The following is a 23075-nucleotide window of genomic DNA, read 5'->3' as shown; positions in this document are numbered from 1 at the left end:
TAACAGTGCCCTTTTTCTATGGTTTTTATAGTCTAATACTCAATTGTTTGTGTATTCTATTGTACTTAACTCTTCAGCTTGTTTGCAGTGTGCTCTTTCGTTCTGTTGCTGTTCATTTGGGCAGTGTTGTCAATAAGAATTTGCTAACCACATGCCATTTTTCTTTTTACAGACTGGTTGGAAGTTCCTTGGAAGCTCTGGAAAGCTGCTTTGCTCTTGGACCACACTTAGAAAAGGCAGGTTGCCTCCTTTATGTCCCAGTTGCTTGTGTCCTCTAGTAGGCTTACATTAGTACTTTTCTTTTATGTTATTTACAGTACTTTCTAATAAATAGAATTGTGCCAAAGGTGAAGCTGCAGAGATACACCACCGTCAAATATTCTAATTTTGTTGTTGAAGGGAATATTCGCATTTTTTCCCAAAATAACCCTGTTCTGTGGTAGCCTTCTTACCTCAGGAAGGTATAGAGAAAACCAGTCACTTGTGGTGCTTATGTTTTAGACATTTTATGCTTTCTGTTCACTATTGTGAATGTAGTCCTGTTTTCCCCTCTTATTCTATCTATCCTAACCTTATTTTTTAGTAGTGTAAGCTTATTGATGGTCATGCTGTGAAATAAGATGTAATCTTATACCTGGAAGGTGATGCTCGTGTTAAGAGTAAGCACTAGATAGTTCCATACATTCCCAGTGGAGGCATGTGGTATCCCTATCTAAGAGGCAATAACATGTCTCTACAGACACATTTGTGCATTTGTGCATTTGGCATTAGTTCATTGTTTCCGCATAATGCAGCACTAGTGTGTTATGTAAGATTTAATTTCACATTTTATTCTTTTAAAATAGATTCTCAATCTTATAGAGACTTCTAGTTGCAGATTCCTTACTTTAGAATTTCCCCCAGGCGTCTGTCTGGATCCGGTGATTTTTCTTTGCGCAGTACTCTTGCACGCCGTTATGTGTTGTTGGTCTACTCCGCGTCCATCGTCTCCATCATAGTCGCCAGATATGACGACGTGGATTGTATATAGGCACCACTCCAGTTCACTGACGTCCGTTCTTTTCTGTCCGCACCGGCCTACACATAGATCTGGAGAGAGCTACCCTTACAGACACTTTTTGATTGGCCTTTCAACTTTTTGTCGAAGTTTTTTGACCTCTGGTGTGTTGATGTCTTCTGTTAAGACCGGCTTCAAGCCCAGGGAATCCTGCCACCACATGATGTTGGTGACCGAGCCATGTAGGAAAGTACCCTCTTTTTGGCATAGTTACACCCACTTTTTGCCTGATGTCAGTATGCTTTGACTGTTTTCACTGGGAGCCTGCTAAGCAGGACCCCTGTGATTGTGCTCTCACCCTCTAAATTTGGTTTACTAGGACTTTGCACACCCCACAATTGTCATACAGGTGCCCCCATATAAGTCCTTAGTATATGGTACTTAGGGCATTGAGGCACCAGGCGTCCCCCTGAACTGCAGCATGTATTGTGCCACCCATGAGAGCCTATGCAAAATGTGTCTGCAGGCCTGACATTGCAGCCTGCGTGAAAAGGTGCATGCACCTTTTTACTACATGTCACTGTAAGTCACCCCTATGGTAGACCCTCCTAGCCCAGAGGGCAGGGTGCAAGTACCTGTGTGTTAGGACACCCCTGCAAGAGCATAGTTTCCCCTATGAACTCCAGTTCTATTGCTCTGGACTTACTAGGTGCGTGAAAGCCATTTTACCGGTGTACTGGACACAGGTCCTGAGTCCAGCTACATAATGGTAACTCCGAAACTGGGCATGTTTGGTATCAAACATGTCGGAACCATGCCCCAATACTGTTGCCACTATTGGTTGTATGATTACAGGCACACTGGGGGTTCCTTGGAGGACCCCCCAATATTGCTCCTGCCAGTCTTCTGGGTTTGTCTGGTCAGCCCCTGCTGCTGCCACCCAATAGACAGGTTTCTGCCCTCCTGCTCTTGACCAGCTCAGGCAGGGGAAGGAAGAACAAAGGATTTCCTGTGGAAGAGGTAGGAAACACCCTCTCCCCTTGGATATAAGTGTTACATCTCTTGGGAGGTGTGGCCTTCTGTAGCCATCGATATGCTTTGAAGGGCACATCTTGTGCCCTCCTAGCATAAACCAGTTTGCACCAGTCCAGGGACCCCCGGCCCCTGCTCTAGTGCGAAACTGGATTAAGAAAAGGCGATTGACCACTCCCATCCCAGGGGTGGTACCCAGAGCTCCTCCAGGTGGCTACTTGGTTCTGCCATCTTGAATCCAAGATGTGCATATGATGCTGGGATCATCTGAGGGACCAAGTCAGAAATGTGATGTCCTGATAGGTGGTCACCCTGCTAGATGACCAATCCCCCTTCCTGGGCTATTTAGGATCTCCCTCTTGGGTGGATCCTCAGATTTGATGTGTAAGATTCCAGCAGGACTTCTCTGCATCGTTTACTTCGTCTTGCAACTGGGACTGCAGCTGTTCCCTTCAGGAACCGACAGTCTGCAACTTCAGCGACAACTCCGCTCTGCAAAATTGTTTCTCTGGCTCCTTCCAGCAATTGCAACATTTTCCTGGTTGTGCATCCTCTGAGAGAACGAGTCTTCAGCCTGCACAAGAAGTAAGAAGGAATCTCCCTTTGAGTGAAGTACTCACTCCCTTACTCTGCAGGCACCAACTGCAGTAATGACCAGCTGCGTGGATCTGCTCTCCTCCGTAACTGTGTGGATCCTGCATCACTTGTGGTGGTCTGGAGTAGTCCCCTTGGTCCCCTCTGCCAGCTGTCCAACTGGGAGATGGTAAGCCCTTGTCAGTACCCCTGTGCACCGCGACTCTTGCAGCTACCAAGGCTTGTTTGCTCGTCCTCTAAGGGATCTTCAGGCTTTGTATAGCCTGTCCCCCTGCACTTCTTCCTGCCAAGCCCAATCTCCTCTCTGCTGCTGTAGCAACGTGAGTCTCCTTTTCAGTTGTGATGAGTAGGCCTCACTGCGACTCCTGTGCCTGCTGCCAGTGGTTTGCTGGGGGGGGGGGGTAGAGTTCACCCTCGACTCCCCTCCTTAGGTCACGTCCTCTGGCCATATTCAGCCTTGCCACTCGTGGTCTTCTTCTTTTGCATTTGGCATGGCTTGTTGGTGGTTCTCCAGCACCACTGACCAACTGCAACCCGACGGACACTCCATCACAAACTGGACTTGGTCCCCTTCCTTTGGCGGTCATCTTCTGCTAGAATCCACCTTTGGGTTCTACCAGTCCTGTTTGGGTCTTGCATAATCCTTTTCCAAAGTCCTGCTGTTGGATTTGGGGAAAACCAGGTACTTACATCTCCGTGTTGCGGGAGGGCACTCTGGTACTCATCTCTTAGGGTTCAAAGTTTCTCCAGCTCCGCTCTACCAATTCCACATCCTTGGGTGGGGGACTGTATCTCACATTCCACCTTAGTATATGGTTTGGTCCTCCCTGAGGGCCTACACTATTTTCTATTGCTTTTGCAAATGTCTATTGCAAATGTCTATTGCTTTCTAAGCAAATTTTCTGATTGCTAATGTGTAAATAATAGTGTGTTTACTTGCCTCCAGTTGGGGCTCTGCCTATTAGTATTCTAGTATTTGTGTTACTATAATAAAGGGCCTTTTTTTTTTTTTTTTTTTTGTAACACTGTGTGGTTCTTTTATGCGTGATAGTGCTGTGATATAGAGGTATTGCATAAGCTTTCCATGTCTCCTAGATAAGTCTTGGCTTCTCATTCAAAGCTACCTCTAGAGAGCCCTGGCTTCCTAGACACTGCCTACACTTCACTAATGCGGGATACAGGGACCTGGTGTAAGGCGATAACACCATAGGGTGCTTACCACACACCAGGCCAGCTTCCTACATTGGTGGTGCAGCGGTGGTATTAGGTGCTTGCAATTGCCTTAGCACGTGGTCACTTGTCACTTTCCACAGGAAATTCTACTATTAGTTGTTAGGTACACACTGCGTCTAGTTATCAGGATTTCTAGTCTCCTTGTTTAGGTAAGTTAGGGGTCTAGCATAGACCTTGCTTCAAACGTTTCTAGGGGGCATAGTTGTTAGAGGAGTCAGGTGCACTCGCACCATTCTAGCAAGATGGCTTCAGTAGAACACACCTCTCAGACCCCAGTCTCTCACTATGAGAGGCTTACTTTTCAAGAGCTGAGTAAGATGTGTGCTTCTAGGAAATTAAAAACAGGGGAAAAATCCTAATAAAAGTCTACTTTTGGGGTTACTGCACCAGGCTGACCAGGACAATGCATTTTAGCCATGAGGAGGAAGAAGAAGAAACGGTCATCCCATTTTAGGGTAGATTTAGGCTGCACTGAGGAGGGGGTGGGGTGCAGGAAGAATCTGGGGAACACCACAACCCTGTCAGGTGCACTGCATGTAGTGAAAAGGGAGGGTAATTGGGGGGGGGGGGGGTCATACCAGTAGGCCCACCTTTACTTCTAGAGTGTTGCTTCAGAGAGTTCCTAGAAGGAGGAGGGATAGGTCCTCTGGCAATACCCATGTCTCCTGAGTGTCTGAGGGGTCCCAATGCTCCAACTCAGGGGAAGATTCCTTAAATAGGGAACTTAGGAAACCGAGATTGAAGGAGGTCAAGGTGAGACTGCAGCAGCTAACCCTAGATAGGGAGGGCTTAGCAGTGGAAAGGCAGAGACGGATTTAGGGTTAGCTCCCCATGGTGGCAGCAATCTCAGCTTTAGGGACACCAGGGTCAGGGAGGACTGCTATGATTCTAGGAACCTGAGCAAGATAGTCCCACCTTACAAGGTGGGAAATGCTGTTCATAAATGGTTCATTGCTTTGGGCAGGGCCTGTAAAGTACAGACTGTCCCCCCCAAAGACAGTGGGGAGCAGTTGTGTGCCTCTCCTTCTCTGATAAAGACAAAGCTAAACTCCTCACTGTCAGAGAGGAAGTTGCTGATGATTATACAGCACTCAAACATGCACTCTTGGATGATGATTTTAACCTAACCACTGAACAATATAGGATGATGTCCAGGGAGACTAAAAAGGAGACCTCCCTGAATTGGATAGATTTTGTGGACTGCTCTGTTAAAGCTCTGGAAGGCTGGTTGCATGGGAGCAAAGTACATGACCACCAGGTGTGATGCTATTAGTTTAGTTTGACCAATGACTTTGTGTTTCACCACTGCGCATATTAGTTGCTCAATGTTCACCAGTAGCACATTGTATGTTTTGTTCAGCCTAGCCGCCTAATGGCTTTGACATGGCATTAGCCATTACTTTCTGTATTTAGTTTAGCCGCCTATTGGCTTTGACATTGCATTAGCCATTACATTCTGTATTCTGCCTATTGGCTTTGACATGCTGTATTCAGTTTAGCTGCCTATTGGCTTTGACATGATATTAGACATTGCATTTTGTATTCAGCTCAGCTGCCTATTGGCTTTGACATGATATTCGACATTGCATTTTGTATTCAGTTCAGCTGCCTATTGGCTTTGACATGATATTAGACATTGCATTTTGTATTCAGCTCAGCTGCCTATTGGCTTTGACCTGACATTAGACATTACATTTGATATTTAGGTTAGCTGCCTATTGCCTTTAACGTGGAGTTAGACATTGCAGTTGAGAATCCAAGCTGTATTTTTCCAAGCTGTGTTTTTCCACAAGATGAACCAAGCTGTTTTCTTCGCACAGCAGACTAGACATGATATGAGAGAGTACATTTGGTGTTTTCCTTTCTGCTCAGGCTTGGGAAGGCGAGGAGTCTAGGAGATCTGGCCCGTCTCCAAAGGCTTGCGTAGTTTTCCCTAGTCTGAGAGGAGGGGGCACGCTTTTGTAACGGATGGCTCGGGGCTTCAGAGAATTAGATTGGAATCTGCCTGACTTCGGACTGGAACTTTGTGCCAGTTGCCAGTCTCCCGTGTGGGTAGATAATCTCTTTCTCGCAGTTGACCGGAGTCATCAACTTGCAGACCCCAGAAAGATGAAGCTGTAAATAGTTTCTCACACGGTGAAGTTTTTGTTTTGATTTGCATTCAATATCTTATAAATATAACCTGCTGTGTACATTGCAACTGAGATATATTTTGTTTTAATGCTGTGACTACTTTTGTGCTTGAAATCTATTAGTTCGTCTCTAACGAACTTGTGGGTGGGGAAGAATTAACAACAATAAAGGTCTTCTTTGAACTCAGAAGTGCATTCTTGATATGTTCTGTAAGCTCTGATACGAGATAAGAAGGAAAGCAGAACACCAGGGCTTATACAATTTGATTCTGGGAGAGTACATTTTGAATAACTGTGTTTCTGATCAGCTGCATCAATACCTGGTGGACTCTGATCTGACCTCTCCCCAAGAATTGGGAAAGAAGGCAGGCAAGTGGGTCTGCACCAGGGTGAGTAGAAAAGCTTACACAGGAGGTGACCACAAAAAGAAGGAAGCAGGTAAGCATCACAACAAAGGTGGGGCGCAAAGACAAAGCAAATGAGCCTTCAGACCCACAAAACTCTTCTGTTGGTGGGACTAAATTCTCTTCCTCTAAGAAACCTTGGTGCTACATTTGTAAGCCAAATGGCCATAGAGCAGGTGACAGCACCTGTCTTAAAGGCACCAAGGCCCCTACCACTACTAATACCACTTCAACCTCTAGTGCCCCTTGCAGTAGTAGTGGTAATAATAATAGCAGTAGTCCGTCCAAAAGTGTAGCTGGGCTCATCTTGGGGTGTGTAGTGGGCTCTGGGCTAGTCAGGAAGACCACTGATTCTGTATTGGTCTCTGTTGGGGGCATTGACTTTGCCATCCTAGCTGCCTGTCCCCTTAATGTGGGTAAGTACAGGCAGCATCCCTTAACAAATGGTGTTAAGGCTGACGCCTACAGGGACACAGTGCCATTGTCACTATGGTGACTGAAAAACTGGTGTCACCTTAGCAACACCTACTTGATCACACATACCAAGTGACAGATGCTCACAGTAACACTTGGTGCCACCCCATGGCAGATATTGACTTTAGCTGGGGGGCGGGGGGTTACTGACCCTAAAAAGGTTGTAGTGGCCTCTGATCTACGAGTCTAATGTCTGCTAGGTAATGATTTGGAGACTTCAGCTTGGGCCATGAAGTGGAGTTGGAGGCCCTTGCAGCAATGCTGGGCATATCTTTGCCCTGACCAGAGCACAAGCCAAAACGAAAAGGGAACAGGAAGCCCTGGAGTCTGGAATAATGGCACAGGAGACTCCTAAAAAAGAAGAGCGTAAAAAGTTACCCCATGCGCCAACTTCCAGTGAAGATTCTATTCCAGAGGGAGAGGAATCTACTCCTTGGGGGGTGGAACCTACACTGCAGGAGCTCAAGGCTGATACAGCTGAGCTCTTGAATGCAGAGGAGCTCACCAGGGAGGAACTCTGTGTGGAACAGAAAACCTGTCCCACACTGAAAAGTTTAAGGCAGCAAGCTGCAACACAAGAGGATGTCAGTGTTACCCATAGGGTGTACTGGGATAACAGCCTCCTTTACTCAGAAGCAAGAGAACCTAAACCTGGTGCTACCAGGAGACTTGTCATCCCTCTGAAGTTCAGGGACTACCTTTTAAGTTGCACATGACATTTCACTTGCAGGCCACTTGGGGCCAAGCAAGACTTGGGACTTTCCAAAGCTGGAAAGGAAAGAGAGGCACCTGCTGGATGTTGCTCGACCATCAGTTGAATTCCCCAGGGCCAGGGGGCTGCAGATGTAGGGGTACCTTGCACGTGCACCGACGTTCACGTGCCGGGATGGTGCCTATATATGACCAGCTGTAGGAGGTTGGCTCAGTATATGGTTTACACATATTGGTGAGGCACCATGTACGGAGTCCAAGCAACCCTTAGTGATGTAGGAGGTTCTAGATAACCACAGCCCTCTAAAAGGTAGCTTTAGAGAGCAGCTAAAGCTTATCTGGGAGAGTGTAGAATGGTTGCAAATACCACACGGGTCAGTCAGTCAGTAAAGTACACACAGGAAAGAACCACCCCATTGTTAGAAAAATGTTATATTTATTGTAACACTCTCTCTAGAGCTAAATTTGATATATCCCGTAACCAGGGTTATGAACATATAAAAATCTACTTCGCAACAGGTAAGTAAAGGCATAAAGTAACATGAGCCTCTATGGGTGGAAGGGGGGGTGTCAAACCATATACTAAAAAAATGGAATGCAAAAGTCACCTGCAACCCACACTACCATCCAAGGTCCCTTAGGACTGTAGAAGTACTAAAACCCCAAAGGTAAGTAATTAGAATTCCCCAGGTGCCCCTGTGCAGAGAAGTAATCTCTGGCCAATGTCCATAGGATAACATGGTAAAGTTGTGGTTAGAGTTTTTGTGTTTTACAACCCTTCCCAAAGGACCCCAAGGAGACCTGTTGGGACAAGGGATTTTGAATAGTGCCCCCACCAGTGGATATCCAGAACAGCTGAGTACCTACACCAGGGAGTCCTGGTGCATATGGGTGAATTCATGTAGGAAGCTTCCGTTTAAGTCATTGGGGAACTTAGTTGTCCAGTTGCTGTTGTGACCCATGGACCCCAGGTTTGGATTCCTGAAGAAGAGGACCTAAGGAAAAAGGGGACAGAGTCAAGATCACCTGGAGTTGCCCAGGCAGTGCAGTAGGGCAATCCCCACCCTTTTCAGAGATGTTTTCCTGTAGCACGGTGGATGAAGAAGTGCAGCTGTGGAGTCTAGGCGATGCAGGAAGATCCCAGGAGTAAGTACACGAGCTGTCCCACTCCGGTTATCGAATTGCAGAGGTGTCAGTGGGATCACCAACAAGCCTTGGCAAATGCAGGGAAGTGTTGCATGGAGTGTGCAGGATTTTTTGGGGCCAGCAAGGTCCAAGTGACCCAACCTTGACAGGTATGTCAGGGCCAGCCCTCAGCATGCCGAAGAGCCAGCAGTAATCTGTGGAGCCCTCAGCAGGAACCTCAGGAAGCAGGCACAGGGAGGCCTCAGCAGCACAGCAAAGAGGGGTGCCAAAGCCTAAGGAGTTGCAGGGAGGACGTTGTTCTTGGAGCTGGGGAGTCCTGAAGGGCAGGGGATCTTGGAGCCTGGAGGTCTTCGGACTGAAGAACCAGCAATCCTTGGCAACAGCAAACACAGTGCACAGGTGTTCCATCCAAGCAGCTGCAGCGAGGGAGACAAGACTTTCCCGCTGCAAGGAAGATCGGTCAAGCCTCTGAAAAGGCACAGGACCACCATCTCTGTTGTAGAGCCTTGAAGAGTCAGTGGGACAGCAGGATCCACAAGCCAGTCGTCTCGGAGGTGCCTCTGGATGCAGGGTATTGACTCCTTCACTCCAAGGGAGATTCCTTCTTGCTTTGCTAAGGGCAGGCAGAGTTCCCATGACTCTGGAGGATGTAGGGTTGCATAATCTATGCAGAACTTGAATACAAAGTTGCAGTAGGAGCCCATTTACTGGCTACAGTCTTGCATCTGGTTCCAGGAAAGAGCAGCAGCGATTCCAGGTTGCAAAAGCATCTTGCAGAGCAGACTTTCAGATGGTTCCTAAAGTCTTGCAGACTAATCTAGGGCCCCACTTTCAAGGGAGCCTTTAAGTAATCCAGGAAGGGGGTTGGACACTTACTGCAGTGACCCACCTATCAGTGGAGGTCAGGGATATCACCCAGCTGGACTAACCAGTCATATGCTCCCAGGGGCCTCCGCACATCTGATTTCCAAGATGGCAGAATAAAGCGACCACCTCGCAGAGCTCTGTGCACCTTCCTAGGGAAGGAGCTAGACAGAGGGGTAGTCACTCCCCTTTCCTTTGTTTAGTTTTGTGCCAGAGGAGGAACCGGGGCAAACTTGCACTTGTGCAAACCGGTTTGTGCAAAGCAGTCTGGTGGCACTCAGAGGCACACCCACCACTTCCCAGAGACACCTGGTCACACCCCTATCTTACAGGAAATCCTTTATTCTGCCTTCCCCTGCCCAATTTAGGCTCAGCAACAGGAGGCATAAAAGTGTCTGGGGTCAGCAGCGGCACGGACTTGCATGCAGTCCCTACAAAGCTGTATGGGCAGACTTTGGGGGATCCCACAGGGAACCCCTAGAGTACATGGTAGCACTGGAATAGGTGTAGTTGCATGAGTCCAGCATGTTTTAATACCAAAAATGCCTATGTTCGGTGAAGTAATTATAGAGTTGGACAGCTTGTGTTGACCAGTGTCCACTACATAGCTTAAAATGGCTTCCCCGCACTTACAGAGCCCAGGAAATTGAGTATGGGGTTGGTAGGGGGCACCTCTTCTCATGCATGGGTGCCCTCACACTTAGAACCATGAACCCTGCTCTTGGGCTAAAGGGCCTACCCTAGGTGTGACTTACAGGGTCAGAGTGCAATGACCATGATATAAGGCAAATCTTATATCTGGAGAGAAAGGTGCATGTACCATTTCATACAGGCTGCAATGGCAGGCCTGTAGTCAGTTTGCACTCCCCCCCCATGGGTGGCATGATACATGCTGCATCCCAAGAGGCCCCCTGTTGTACCAATGCCCTGGGTACCGAAGCACTATATACTAGGGGCTTACAAGGGTGCACCAGTATGCCAATTGTAGGATGTAAAAGTTACATTATGACTAAATTTAGAGGAGAGAGTACCAACACACTGGGGTCCAGGTTAGCAGGATCCCAGTGTACTACAGTCCAAACCTAATGACAGCAGGCAAAAAGTGGGGGCAACTATGCCAGAAAGATGCTACTTTAGTACAATGGTAGTATCAGTTTTCTACTTTTGATAGATTTGATACATTGGAAATCAGAGCGTGTAATCTTGGGGACTTTAGACTTTCTTTGTTTTGGTCTTAAAGGTTTTATAGCAATTAGCTATCATAGTTTGTTGGAGTTTCTACACTTTGATGTAGACATTTGTATTATTGAACATTAGACATTTGTATTATTTGAACATTATTCTTTTTTATGGCTTATGTCAGGCTATCACGGGTCTTCACTGAGACGTGTCTTTCTGTAGACTCTTTTCACTCATGTGTAAAAGTGCACCACCAGCAACATGGTGCCGACTAGGTGCAGAGGTCAGAGTTGGCATTAGGTTTCTAATGGATTCCTGTGAGAACTTGGTGGACTTAGTGGAAAAGAGATTGCAGTTAAGTACCTGCTGTTTCAGGACACAGGCCTGGGGGGCTTGGGTCAGCACCGATGGGAGAGGTGGCACAGGTCAGCACCAAACACACACCCTCAGTGGCACAGCAGTGGCTGGGTGCAGGGTGCAAACACACCGTCGAGCGCCAGTGCTTTTCAATGAGGAAACCTGGGGGGGGGTTGGGGGTTCACAAAGATGCTGCAGGCTGGGTACAAGGGGTTGTTGGTTCCGGAAAGGTTCACTTGCAGGCCACTTGGGGCCAAGCAAGACTTGGGACTTTCCAAAGCTGGAAAGGAAAGAGAGGCACCTGCTGGATGTTGCTCGACCGTCAGTTGAATTCCCCAAGGCCAGGGGGCTGCAGATGCAAGGGTACCTTTAGGCATTGGGAATCTCAGTTGGAGCCGGTCACGGTCAGGGTGAGCATCTGGATTAAAGCTGCAGGCGTTGTGTTGGCCAGGAGGGGTCAACCCAGGATGGACTCGAAGTCGGAATCACTTGGGGACCTTCCCTGGGCTGGTGGGCCACCTGGACTCGAGCCGTGGGCGTCTGGTGTAGATTGGACATGGCTTGTGAATATGGGCGGTTCTGGAGTCCTTTTGATGATTACTTCTGAACATGGCTGCTGTCCTCAGGAGGTCTTGGTCCTCTGCTGGGCCGGCTGTCCTCTGGGGGCTTGTAGAGGTTGCTGGGCCTGCAGGATGTGTTGCCTTCTTGGAGCAGGGTCCTTTGAAGCTGCAGACAGGGCTGTGGCCAAGTCAGTTGTCTGGAGTCTTCACTGCTAGAGTCGGCATCGCAGTTGTCCTTTCTTTTGAGGTCGGCAGGGATCTGGTGATTGGGGTTCAGGGGGCCCCGTAAATACTAGATTTAGCGGTGTTACAGGGGTCAGAGGCTACACACTTCCTGCGCCCTTTCCCTATGAGAAGGGGGGCACATTCCTAACCCTATTGGTCCCAACCCTCCAAAACAAGCTGGAGGATTCTGCAGGGAGGGGTTGGGTGGTCCGAGCTGCAGTGGTCAATCCTCCCTGTTTTACCTAATTTTCCCGCTGGACCTTCAGCCAAAAGTGGGGCTTGGTCTGGGGGGGCGGGCCTCTTCTCTAGCTGGAATGCCCTGGCACACTGTAATAGGAGGCTTTAGCCTTTGAGGCTCACCTTTAGGTGTTACAGTTCCTGCAAGGGGGTGGTGTGAAACACCTCTACCCAGAGCAGGCTTTGTTTCAGACTCCAGAGAGCACACAGACTTTCACCCCATGGGTTCTGAAACTTGTCTGGTTGTGGCAGGCTGGCACAGACTGGTAAGCCCTGCTCTAAAGGTTTGGGTGAAATATATGGGGCATCTCTAAGATGCCCTCTGTGTGCATTTCACAATAAATTCAACACTTGCATCAGTGTGGGTTCATTGTGCTGAGAAGTTTGATACCATCATGCAGTTGTAGAGTTCGTAATGAGACTCCCAGTCCTTGTACGTAATATGGCCACACTGCACTTACAATGTCTAAAAATGGACTTAGACACTCTAGGGGCATATTGCCCATGAAGCTCTGCCCTCACTTGTGGTATAGTACACCCTTCCTTAGGGTTGTAAGGCCTACTAGAGGGGGACATACCTATTCTACAGGCAGTGGGTTGTGAGCATGGCACCCTGAGAGGCACACAGTCTGCATTGGCAGACTCACCAACACAGTCTGCAGTGGCCGGAGTGTGCATGTGTTTGGTGAGGGGTCCCTTAGGGTGGCACAATACATGCTGCAGCTCTTAGTGACCCTCCCTGTTCACAGAGCCCTTAGTACCACTGGTACTTTTTACAAGGGACCTGTCTCTGTGCCAGGGGTGTGCCAATTGTGGAAACAATGGTAACATTTTGGGAAAGAGCACTGGTGCTGGGGCTAGTTAGCTGGATACTAGCAAACTCAGTGAAGTCAACATCAATCCAGGACAAAAAGTGAGGGGTGGGTAACCATGCCAAGAGGGGCACCTTCCTACAATGGTTTTACCTTGAGGGATATTATTTCTTCTCTGTGAAGATATTTATATCTGTTGTGCATTTGGCTGTTAATGCTTCATCTTGGTACAACTGTTTTGACTACTTTTTGAAGGTAGGCATTACAATTTAATAAGTGTTGTCATAAGACGGAATATAAAAATTGGACAAGTTCTTTTTATTTAATAATCTTCTAAAAAAAATGTTTTTTTTGTACCATTAACTTTTTTTATTTATCTGTAAATATTAAATAACATGCTAGGGTAGTACATGCAGTTTTGGTCTACCTGTAAAAACAAATACTTTTATATTCATTGCCTCATTTGGCAATGCTGCCCTATAGTCATGGGTGGAGTTTTTTTGCTCATATTTTCTTTATCTTTGTGATATCGTTGCTGTGGTCCTTTCCACAATATTGATGAGGTGTTAGTGCATGGGTTTGCATCCCCCTAGGAGAGCAATTAGTTTAATATTCATTCTGATAGTTCACCTCTAACACCAATTGGTCATGTTACCGTGGTTTTTCCTTATTCCATGTTTTTGAATGTTTGACTCCTTATATGTGGTTCCTTCCACGAGTCTTGTGTCATGAAATATGTTAGGGCTGACCTACAATATTATGAATGCCTGGTCTTTTTGATTTTGCTTTAGACCAGTTTTGTTCTAGGGACAGATTTTTTTTATGCTGTCAATCATGGGTGATAACTCCATGCTCTTATAGTTTTTAAAACGTTTTCTTACGGTCGTCCTTACATAGTTATTTTAGTAAAGAGTATGTGTTTCCTCATAGATATTCTTATGAATACATGGTCTATTTCTTTCATACTAGACCAGTTTTCTTCTGGTAGCTTAGGAGTCATAATTGACATTCTAACATGGATGAGATTATCCCATGTTTTCAATGTCTTATTATTTTAATTGCTTGTTATTCCTTCCACAGGTTTTTGTGTCATAGAGAATTTTATTACTATCCTTAATTATTATGATTGTATGTTCTTTTTGTCTTCTACACTGTTTTTATGATACTTCGGGACTTTTCCAAAGGTCTCAGTGTGCAGTCCCTCCTCCAGATTACTATTCTTTGGTATCTGATTCTAAAGTAAGGAATCTGCGGCTAGATGTCTGGATCAGATGGACAGGGTACTTACCTTTGGTAATGCATTATCGGTAGAGACCGCAACTAGCCGCAGATTTCTTAATGACCCTCCCCCACTCTGAACTGAGTCCTCTTTGGTCTCAGAAGATTTTGTTATGGAAATAAACACTTTGAATTAAGAATTCTGTGATTTGATGCAATGGGGTCTTTTGTTCAGAGCACACTGGTTCGATGGGTAGTTTCTGTGTGTGACTCCACGTTTTAAGTGTAGAAACTGACGACGGTGAAAAGGTTATATATACTTCACTGACGTCACACCTGGTGTACGTACTATGGGTAAAAATGTGTTTGATGGCATCTGTCGCTGTAGATACACATGTTGTGCATAGCCCGCCATCTGGTGTTGGGTCGGAGTGTTACAAGTTGTTTTTCTTCGAAGAAGTCTTTCGAGTCACGGGACCGAGGGACTCCTCCTCTTTGTCTCCATTGCGCATGGGCGTCGACTCCATCTTCGATTGTTTTCTTTCCGCCATCGGGTTCGGACGTGTTCCTTTCGCTCCGGGTTTCGGAACGGAAAGTTAGCTCAAAATCGGAAAATTACGTCGGTATTGTTGCGTTCGGGATCGGGTTAGATAGCATCGACACCGAATCGATACGATAACATCTCCGTTGCCCTTCGGGGTAGTTTTCGATCCCCCGTCGGGGCCTGGTCGGCCCGACCGCGTGTGACATCGACGCTGATGGAACGGTCCCCGTTACGATTCTGTCCTAAATGCCACAACAAATACCCATATACAGACCAACATTCGGTCTGTAACCTGTGCCTGTCGCCCGAGCACAGGGAAGAAACTTGTGAGGCCTGTCGTGCGTTCCGGTCCCGAAAAACGCTCCGTGACCGCCGAGCCAGAAGACTGCAAATGGCGTCCACGCCGACAGGACACCGAGATTTCGAGGAACAAGAAGAAGTAGAAGCCTTCTCGATCCATGAATCGGACTCGGACGAATTCGGCGACCATGAAACAGTGAGTAAGACGTCGAAGATAGTACATAGGAAAACTGACAAGGCCCAGGGGACGCCACTGCCATCAGGCCATGGCTCAACCCATAAAATCGGTGACCGACCATCGGCACCGAAGAAGGCCGAAATAGTGCTGAGATCGTCCGACTCGGGTCGAGACACAGGCACCCAGCCATCTCGGGACCGAGATAGTGCTGCCGACAAAGATCGACGCCGAGATAGCGGAGCCAAAGCTGCTCGACGCAGAGACAGCGGCACCGAGGAGGATCGACACCGAGAGGGTTCGACTCCGAAAAAGAGGAAAGTCGCCTCGGAGCCGAAAAAGAGCGTGGACATAGTTTTGGTGCCAAAACGACCCGCAACCGAGCCAACTACCGGTTCCTATTCAGAGGAACAATCACTGTCCTCTCAAATGCGAAAGCATAGATTCGAGGAGGAATTACAATCCACCGAGGTGGACCACACTCAAAAACGGATTTTTATACAGAGTGGAACAGGGAGAATAAGCACCCTTCCCCCTATTAGGAGGAAGAGGAGACTTGAATTCCAACAAGAACAAGCACCACAAACAAAACTGGTGAAGAAGGTAACTCCGACACCCTCTCCTCCACCTGTGGCTCACATTTCACCCGCAAAGACTCCGTCACATTCACCGGCTCACACCACCTTAAGCCAAGGTGACCAGGACCAAGATGCATGGGACTTATACGACGCCCCAGTGTCGGACAACAGTCCAGAGGCGTATCCTACAAAGCCCTCACCACCAGAAGACAGCACAGCATATTCACAAGTGGTGGCTAGAGCAGCAGAGTTCCACAACGTGTCTCTACACTCGGAGCCTGTCGAGGATGACTTCCTCTTCAACACCCTCTCTTCCACACATAGCACCTACCAAAGCCTGCCTATGCTCCCAGGAATGCTAAGGCACGCAAAGGGCATATTCAAAGAGCCTGTCAAGAGTAGAGCAATAACACCGAGGGTGGAAAAGAAATATAAACCACCTCCCACAGACCCAGCTTTCATCCTCACAACTGCCACCAGATTCGGTTGTGGTAGGGGCAGCTCGCAAGAGAGCAAACTCTCACACATCGGGCGATGCACCACCCCCAGATAAGGAGAGCCGCAAGTTCGATGCAGCCGGTAAAAGGGTCGCAGTACAGGCTGCAAACCAGTGGCGCATCGCTAACTCTCAAGCGCTCCTAGCGCGATATGACAGAGCCCACTGGGACGAGATGCAACACCTCATTGAGCATCTACCCACAGAACTACAAAAGAGGGCGAAACAAGTGGTTGAGGAGGGCCAAAACATCTCCAATAACCAGATACGCTCCTCTATGGACGCTGCGGACACAGCGGCAAGAACAATTAACACGGCAGTAACCATACGAAGGCACGCGTGGCTACGAACATCTGGTTTTAAACCAGAGATACAGCAGGCGGTGCTCAATATGCCATTCAATGAGCAACAATTGTTCGGACCTGAAGTGGACACGGCAATTGAGAAGCTAAAAAAGGACACTGACACTGCAAAAGCCATGGGCGCGCTCTACTCCCCGCAGAGCAGAGGCACTTTCAACACCTTCCGCAAGACCACCTTTAAAGGGGGGTTTCGGGGTCAAGCCACACAAGCCAGTACCTCACATTCAACACTGTCCACCTACCAGGGACAGTACCAAAGGGGAGGCTTTCGGGGCCAATACAGAGGAGGAAAATTCCCTAGAAGCAGGGGAAAATTTCAAAGCCCCAAAACACCTACAACCAAACAGTGACTCGCACGTCAGTCATCCCCTCCACACAACACCAGTGGGGGGAAGAATAAGTCAGTATTACCAAGCGTGGGAGAAAATAACAACAGACACTTGGGTCTTAGCAATTATCCAACATGGTTATTGCATAGAATTTCTACAAATCCCTCCAAACATACCACCAAAATCACAGAATATATCAAAACAACATTCGGACCTCCTAGAAATAGAAGTTCAAGCATTACTGCAAAAGAACGCAATAGAACTGGTACCAGATACACAAACAAATACAGGGGTTTACTCACTGTACTTTCTAATACCAAAGAAGGACAAAACACTGAGATCAATCCTAGACCTCAGAACACTAAACACATACATCAAATCAGAACACTTTCACATGGTCACGCTACAGGAAGTGCTACCATTGCTAAAGCAACAAGATTACATGACAACCTTAGATCTCAAAGACGCGTATTTCCACATACCAATACATCCGTCGCACAGAAAATACCTAAGGTTCGTATTCAAAGGAATACATTACCAATTCAAAGTATTGCCGTTCGGTTTAACAACTGCACCAAGAGTCTTCACAAAATGCCTAGCAGTAGTGGCTGCACACATCAGAAGGCAGCAAATACACGTATTCCCGTATCTAGACGACTGGCTAATCGAGACCGACTCACTGACAAGGTGCTCACACCACACAGATCAGGTCATACAAACCCTCTACAAACTCTGTTTCACCATCAGCTATGCGAAATCACACATTCTGCCGTGCAAAGTACAACAATACCTAGGAGCGACAATAGACACAACGAGGGGAATAGCCACTCCAAGTCCACAAAGGGTTCAAAATTTCCAAAAGATTATACAACGCATGTATCCAACACAAAAAATACAGGCGAAGATGATATTACAACTCCTAGGCATGATGTCATCATGCATAGCCATTGTCCCGAACGCAAGACTACACATGAGGCCCTTACAACAGTGCCTAGCATCACAATGGTCACAAGCACAGGGTCGCCTTCTAGATCTGGTGTTAATAGACCGCCTAACATACCTCTCGCTTCTATGGTGGAACAATGTAAATTTAAACAAAGGGCGGCCTTTCCAAGACCCAGTGCCACAATACGTGATAACAGATGCTTCCATGACAGGGTGGGGAGCACATCTCAATCAACACAGCATACAAGGACAATGGGATGTACATCAAAGAAAGCTGCATATAAATCACCTCGAACTACTAGCAGTTTTCCAAGCATTAAAAGCATTCCAACCAATCATAACTCACAAATACATTCTTGTCAAAACGGACAACATGACAACAATGTATTATCTAAACAAACAGGGGGGGACACACTCGACACAGCTGTGCCTTCTGGCACAATAAATATGGCAATGGGCAATTCACAACCACATTCGCCTAATAGCACAGTTTATTCCAGGGATCCAGAATCAACTTGCAGACAATCTCTCTCGAGATCACCAACAGGTCCACGAATGGGAAATTCACCCCCAAATTCTAAACACTTACTTCAAACGTTGGGGAACACCTCAAATAGACTTATTTGCAACAAAGGAGAACGCAAAATGCCAAAACTTTGCATCCAGATACCCACACAGGCAGTCTCAAGGCAATGCCCTATGGATGAACTGGTCAGGGATATTTGCGTACGCTTTCCCCCCTCTCCGCCTCCTTCCATATCTAGTAAACAAATTGAGTCAAAACAAACTCAAACTCATACTGATAGCACCAACATGGGCAAGGCAACCATGGTACACAACACTGCTAGACCTATCAGTAGTACCCCACGTCAAGTTGCCCAACAGGCCAGATCTGTTAACACAACACAAACAACAGATCAGGCATCCAAACCCAGCATCGCTGAATCTAGCAATCTGGCTCCTGAAATCCTAGAATTCGGACACTTAAACCTCACACAAGAATGTATGGAAGTCATAAAGCAAGCTAGAAGACCATCCACTAGACACTGCTATGCAAGCAAATGGAAAAGGTTTGTTTGCTACTGCCATCATAATCAAATTCAACCATTACACGCATCTCCAAAGGATGTAGTGGGTTACTTACTACACTTACAAAAATCGAACCTGGCCTTCTCTTCCATTAAAATACACCTCGCAGCAATATCTGCATACCTGCAGATTACCCATTCAACTTCACTATTTAGGATACCTGTCATTAAAGCGTTTATGGAAGGCCTCAAAAGAATTATACCACCAAGGACACCACCCGTTCCTTCATGGAACCTCAACATCGTCTTAACAAGACTCATGGGTCCACCCTTTGAACCTATGCATTCTTGCGAAATACAATTCCTAACCTGGAAAGTTGCATTTCTCATCGCCATCACATCTCTAAGAAGAGTAAGTGAAATTCAGGCGTTTACAATACAAGAACCTTTTATCCAACTACACAAAAATAAAGTAGTCCTAAGGACCAATCCTAAATTTTTGCCAAAGGTTATTTCACCGTTCCACCTAAATCAAACGGTAGAGCTACCAGTGTTCTTCCCACAGCCAGATTCCATAGCTGAAAGGGCACTACATACATTAGACGTCAAAAGAGCACTAATGTACTACATCGACAGAACTAAAAACATCAGAAAAACGAAACAACTGTTTATTGCATTTCAAAAACCTCACGCAGGAAACCCAATATCGAAACAGGGTATAGCCAGATGGATAGCTAAGTGCATCCAAATCTGCTACCTTAAAGCAAAAAGACAACTGCCCATTACACCAAGGGCACACTCAACCAGAAAGAAAGGCGCTACCATGGCCTTCCTAGGGAATATTCCAATGCACAAAATATGTAAGGCAGCCACATGGTCTACGCCTCACACATTTACCAAGCACTACTGTGTAGACGTGCTATCCGCACAACAAGCCACAGTGGGTCAAGCCGTACTAAGAACCTTATTTCAGACTACTTCCACTCCTACAGGCTGAGCCACCGCTTTTGGGGAGATAACAGCTTACTAGTCTATGCACAACATGTGTATCTACAGCGACAGATGCCATCGAACTGAAAATGTCACTTACCCAGTGTACATCTGTTCGTGGCATCAGTCGCTGAAGATTCACATGTGCCCACCCACCTCCCCGGGAGCCTGTAGCCGTTTGGAAGTTAGCTTCAACTTTGTACATTTGTAAATATATTAAATCTTAAATAGGTACATACTTATTCACTCCATTGCATGGGCACTATTACTAACAAACAACTCCTACCTCACCCTCTGCGGGGAAAACAATCGAAGTTGGAGTCGACGCCCATGCGCAATGGAGACAAAGAGGGGGAGTCCCTCGGTCCCGTGACTCGAAAGACTTCTTCGAAGAAAAACAACTTGTAACACTCCGACCCAACACCAGATGGCGGGCTATGCACAACATGTGAATCTTCAGCGACTGATGCCACGAACAGATGTACACTGGGTAAGTGACATTTTCATTTCCAATCTAGCTCGCGCCTGGGGAAGATTCTAAAGTAAGGAATCTGCTGCTTAATCTTGTCTCTTCCAGATTACAGGTTATCGGAGGTAAGTAACTTGTTTAAGAAGCTAAGGCTCATTTGACAAAATCACACCCCCATTCTGTCTGACAGTAGAACTAGAGGAAAGGGTATCTCTATTCCCAAATTATTCAGGAGGTTGTCTGCCATTTTGAAATCTGCTGAACAGAACGATCAGTCTGAACCCCTTGTTAAAGAGGCAGAAGGTTGCCTTCCCTTGCCACCCCAGCACTTGCATGAAGAGCTGTAGTTTTTGTAAAACTTTATAAGTTTATCAATAGGAACAAAGAAAAGAAAGCACACTGTCTCCAGTCAACTGGCGTGTGATGTAGGTCATTTTAAAGGCAAGCATTACATCATCCAGAGGCGGTACATGCATTAAAGTATAACAACTATAATGAAATAAAGTGAGTATATGCACCTTTGATGGCACATCTGGGAATGAAACACTGCGTGTCACAGTATTAGCCAGACTCCACAGCCGTTATGGAGTATTCTCTCAGCATATATGTTAAAGTGACTGGGAGTCATTGGAGACCAGATAGTCTTGAAGGGGCTGGCAAATGTTTTTGGAGTGGGACATAGGAGGTTGAAGCTCTGCATATAATTTGCTATTAGTGTTACAATACAGAAGACTACGAAGCCAAGATCCCGTTGTTGGCGGGAGTCTACTGCACCAGTGTATTGCAAGTTGGCGCTTCACTAGTAGCAGGGCAGTTGCTGTATATCTTCTAACAGATATGGGAACATCGGCTACATAATCCAGAAATGCCAGTAGTGGATTGGGATCTAATGTGATGTTGATCATCAACAATAGCAGGCTGAAAATGTCTTGTCAGTACTGTGCTAGTTTGGGACATGTCCATGTCATGTGTGTGAAATCGGCATGAGGTGTTTGGCATTCAGGGCAGTTCAGTGAGTACGAGGGATCTATTTTGGCTGTGGCTGCTGGTGAAATGTATACACCCCTCGAATTTGTAGTGAATGAGTTTGTGGCAGTGGTTTATAGAGATCATTCAAGTCTGTGTGCAACCGTTTTCCCCGATTCTCTCAGTGATTGGGCCTTCTGTTTCTGCCTACCAAGCAGCATGCATGTTGGTATCCTGGGTGGGGAGCAAATCTAGACGTGTGATGAAGGCGCTTAATTGAGTAGACTAAGGGTCTGAAAGTTGTCTGGTCAAGAGGGTACGTTGTGATCTGGGCTCCCAGAGCATTTTTAAGACATCTAAGTATAAAGCAATCCATGTGGGTAGCAAAGGCAAATCAAGCACTGAAAAGGCATACCCCTCTGGGAACAGGTCTCCAAAAATGTGTAGGGATAGGCTGGCTAATGTACGCTTGACCAGTTTTTCCTTTGTAATGGGAAGCCATGGCATTAAGCAGTGCTGGGGAGTAAAGGGTGCCAACGTGAAGTAATCAGGTAAATCTGCGCCATGCCCAGTATGTGGTCGATAGTGATGTATATCATTTGGATCCAGTGGATACCCTTCGAAATGAAGAGTATGCTGTGAGGTCAGGTACACTAGATTTCTCTCAGGTATGCTGTACAACAATTGTGCATCCAGGTGGTATCAGTGAAATGCAAAATGGGTCTGTGCAAACAGGTAGTATAATTGAAAATGTGGGATGCATATCGCACCTTGTTCGTAAGGGAGTGTTAATAAGTCCCAGCAAATTCTGGGGCGTTTGTTTGCCCAAATCAGTCACGTGAGTAGACCCCAAGCATGAGGAATAAAGAACTTTACAGGGGTGCTAATAAATATAGGAATCAGGGAAGAGCGACCATTTTTATGATGGCTATACTGCTTGCTGTTGATTGTGGGAGAAGAATACAGCAGTCCACTTGCTCGGATAATTTGTCAAGGGCAGTCCTGTAGTTCAGCTGTATTATCTGTTCTCTACCCCAGTGTATATATACTTCCATGTATTTAACATGATCAATACACCAGTTCAACGGGAACAGTGATTGACCTGGGGTTGTTTCATTTGTAAGTGGAAAATTCTCAGACTTTGACCAGTTAATTTGTAGCCCAGAGTAGATAACAGATCGGGCCACCCCCTACAATACCGGATCAAGGTTTTCCGCTGGGTGCCTTAAAGAACAGCAGTATATCATCTGCATATAGCGATATGAGCAATGGGTCGGGCTTGAACTGTAACCCCTTATGCATATGGTTTTCTTGGAGATACCTCACTAAGGGGTCTATTACAATGCTGAAAAGTAAAGGGTATAAGGGGAACCCCTTACAGTCTGCCCTTGAGATCGGAAAGGCGGGGATAGGCCATGATTAACTCTGGTCTTGGCGGACGGCTCAGAGAATGGGAGTATGATCAGGGAGAGAAATCCAAGGGGGATGCCCAACTTGCAAAATGTTGAAAACCGAAATGGCCTCTCCAAGGATTCAAATGCCTTTTCTGCTTCAAGGAGGGCCATGGCCACCGTTATGTGGGGGTACATTCAATGAAGTGTGGCAAATATTGTACAAAGGTTGATGGTTGTAGAACGGTGTGGAACAAAGCCCAGCTGTGCCGGGGATATAACACTAATCATCAATAAGTTATAGTTGCTCCGCTAGTAGTTTGGCAA

At 46.6% G+C, this 23075-nt stretch overlaps 1 protein-coding gene across 17 annotated transcripts in view; it reads left to right on the top strand.

Annotated features, from left to right (window-relative positions):
• UBR4 (ubiquitin protein ligase E3 component n-recognin 4) overlaps positions 1-23075 on the top strand; it is a 1862787-nt gene that overhangs the window by 1073293 nt on the left and 766419 nt on the right. For all 17 annotated transcript variants that reach the window (XM_069240131.1, XM_069240143.1, XM_069240141.1 and 14 more), the window contains one exon: positions 173-236. In XM_069240131.1, the coding sequence (XP_069096232.1) occupies positions 173-236 (64 nt within the window). The remainder of the gene's footprint in view (positions 1-172; positions 237-23075) is intronic.

This window comes from Pleurodeles waltl, chromosome 6 (genome assembly GCF_031143425.1).
Source record: "Pleurodeles waltl isolate 20211129_DDA chromosome 6, aPleWal1.hap1.20221129, whole genome shotgun sequence".
NCBI lineage: Eukaryota > Metazoa > Chordata > Amphibia > Caudata > Salamandridae > Pleurodeles > Pleurodeles waltl.
The sequence above is the reverse complement of the archived record's forward strand: the minus strand, read 5'-3'. Positions and strand labels throughout refer to the sequence as shown.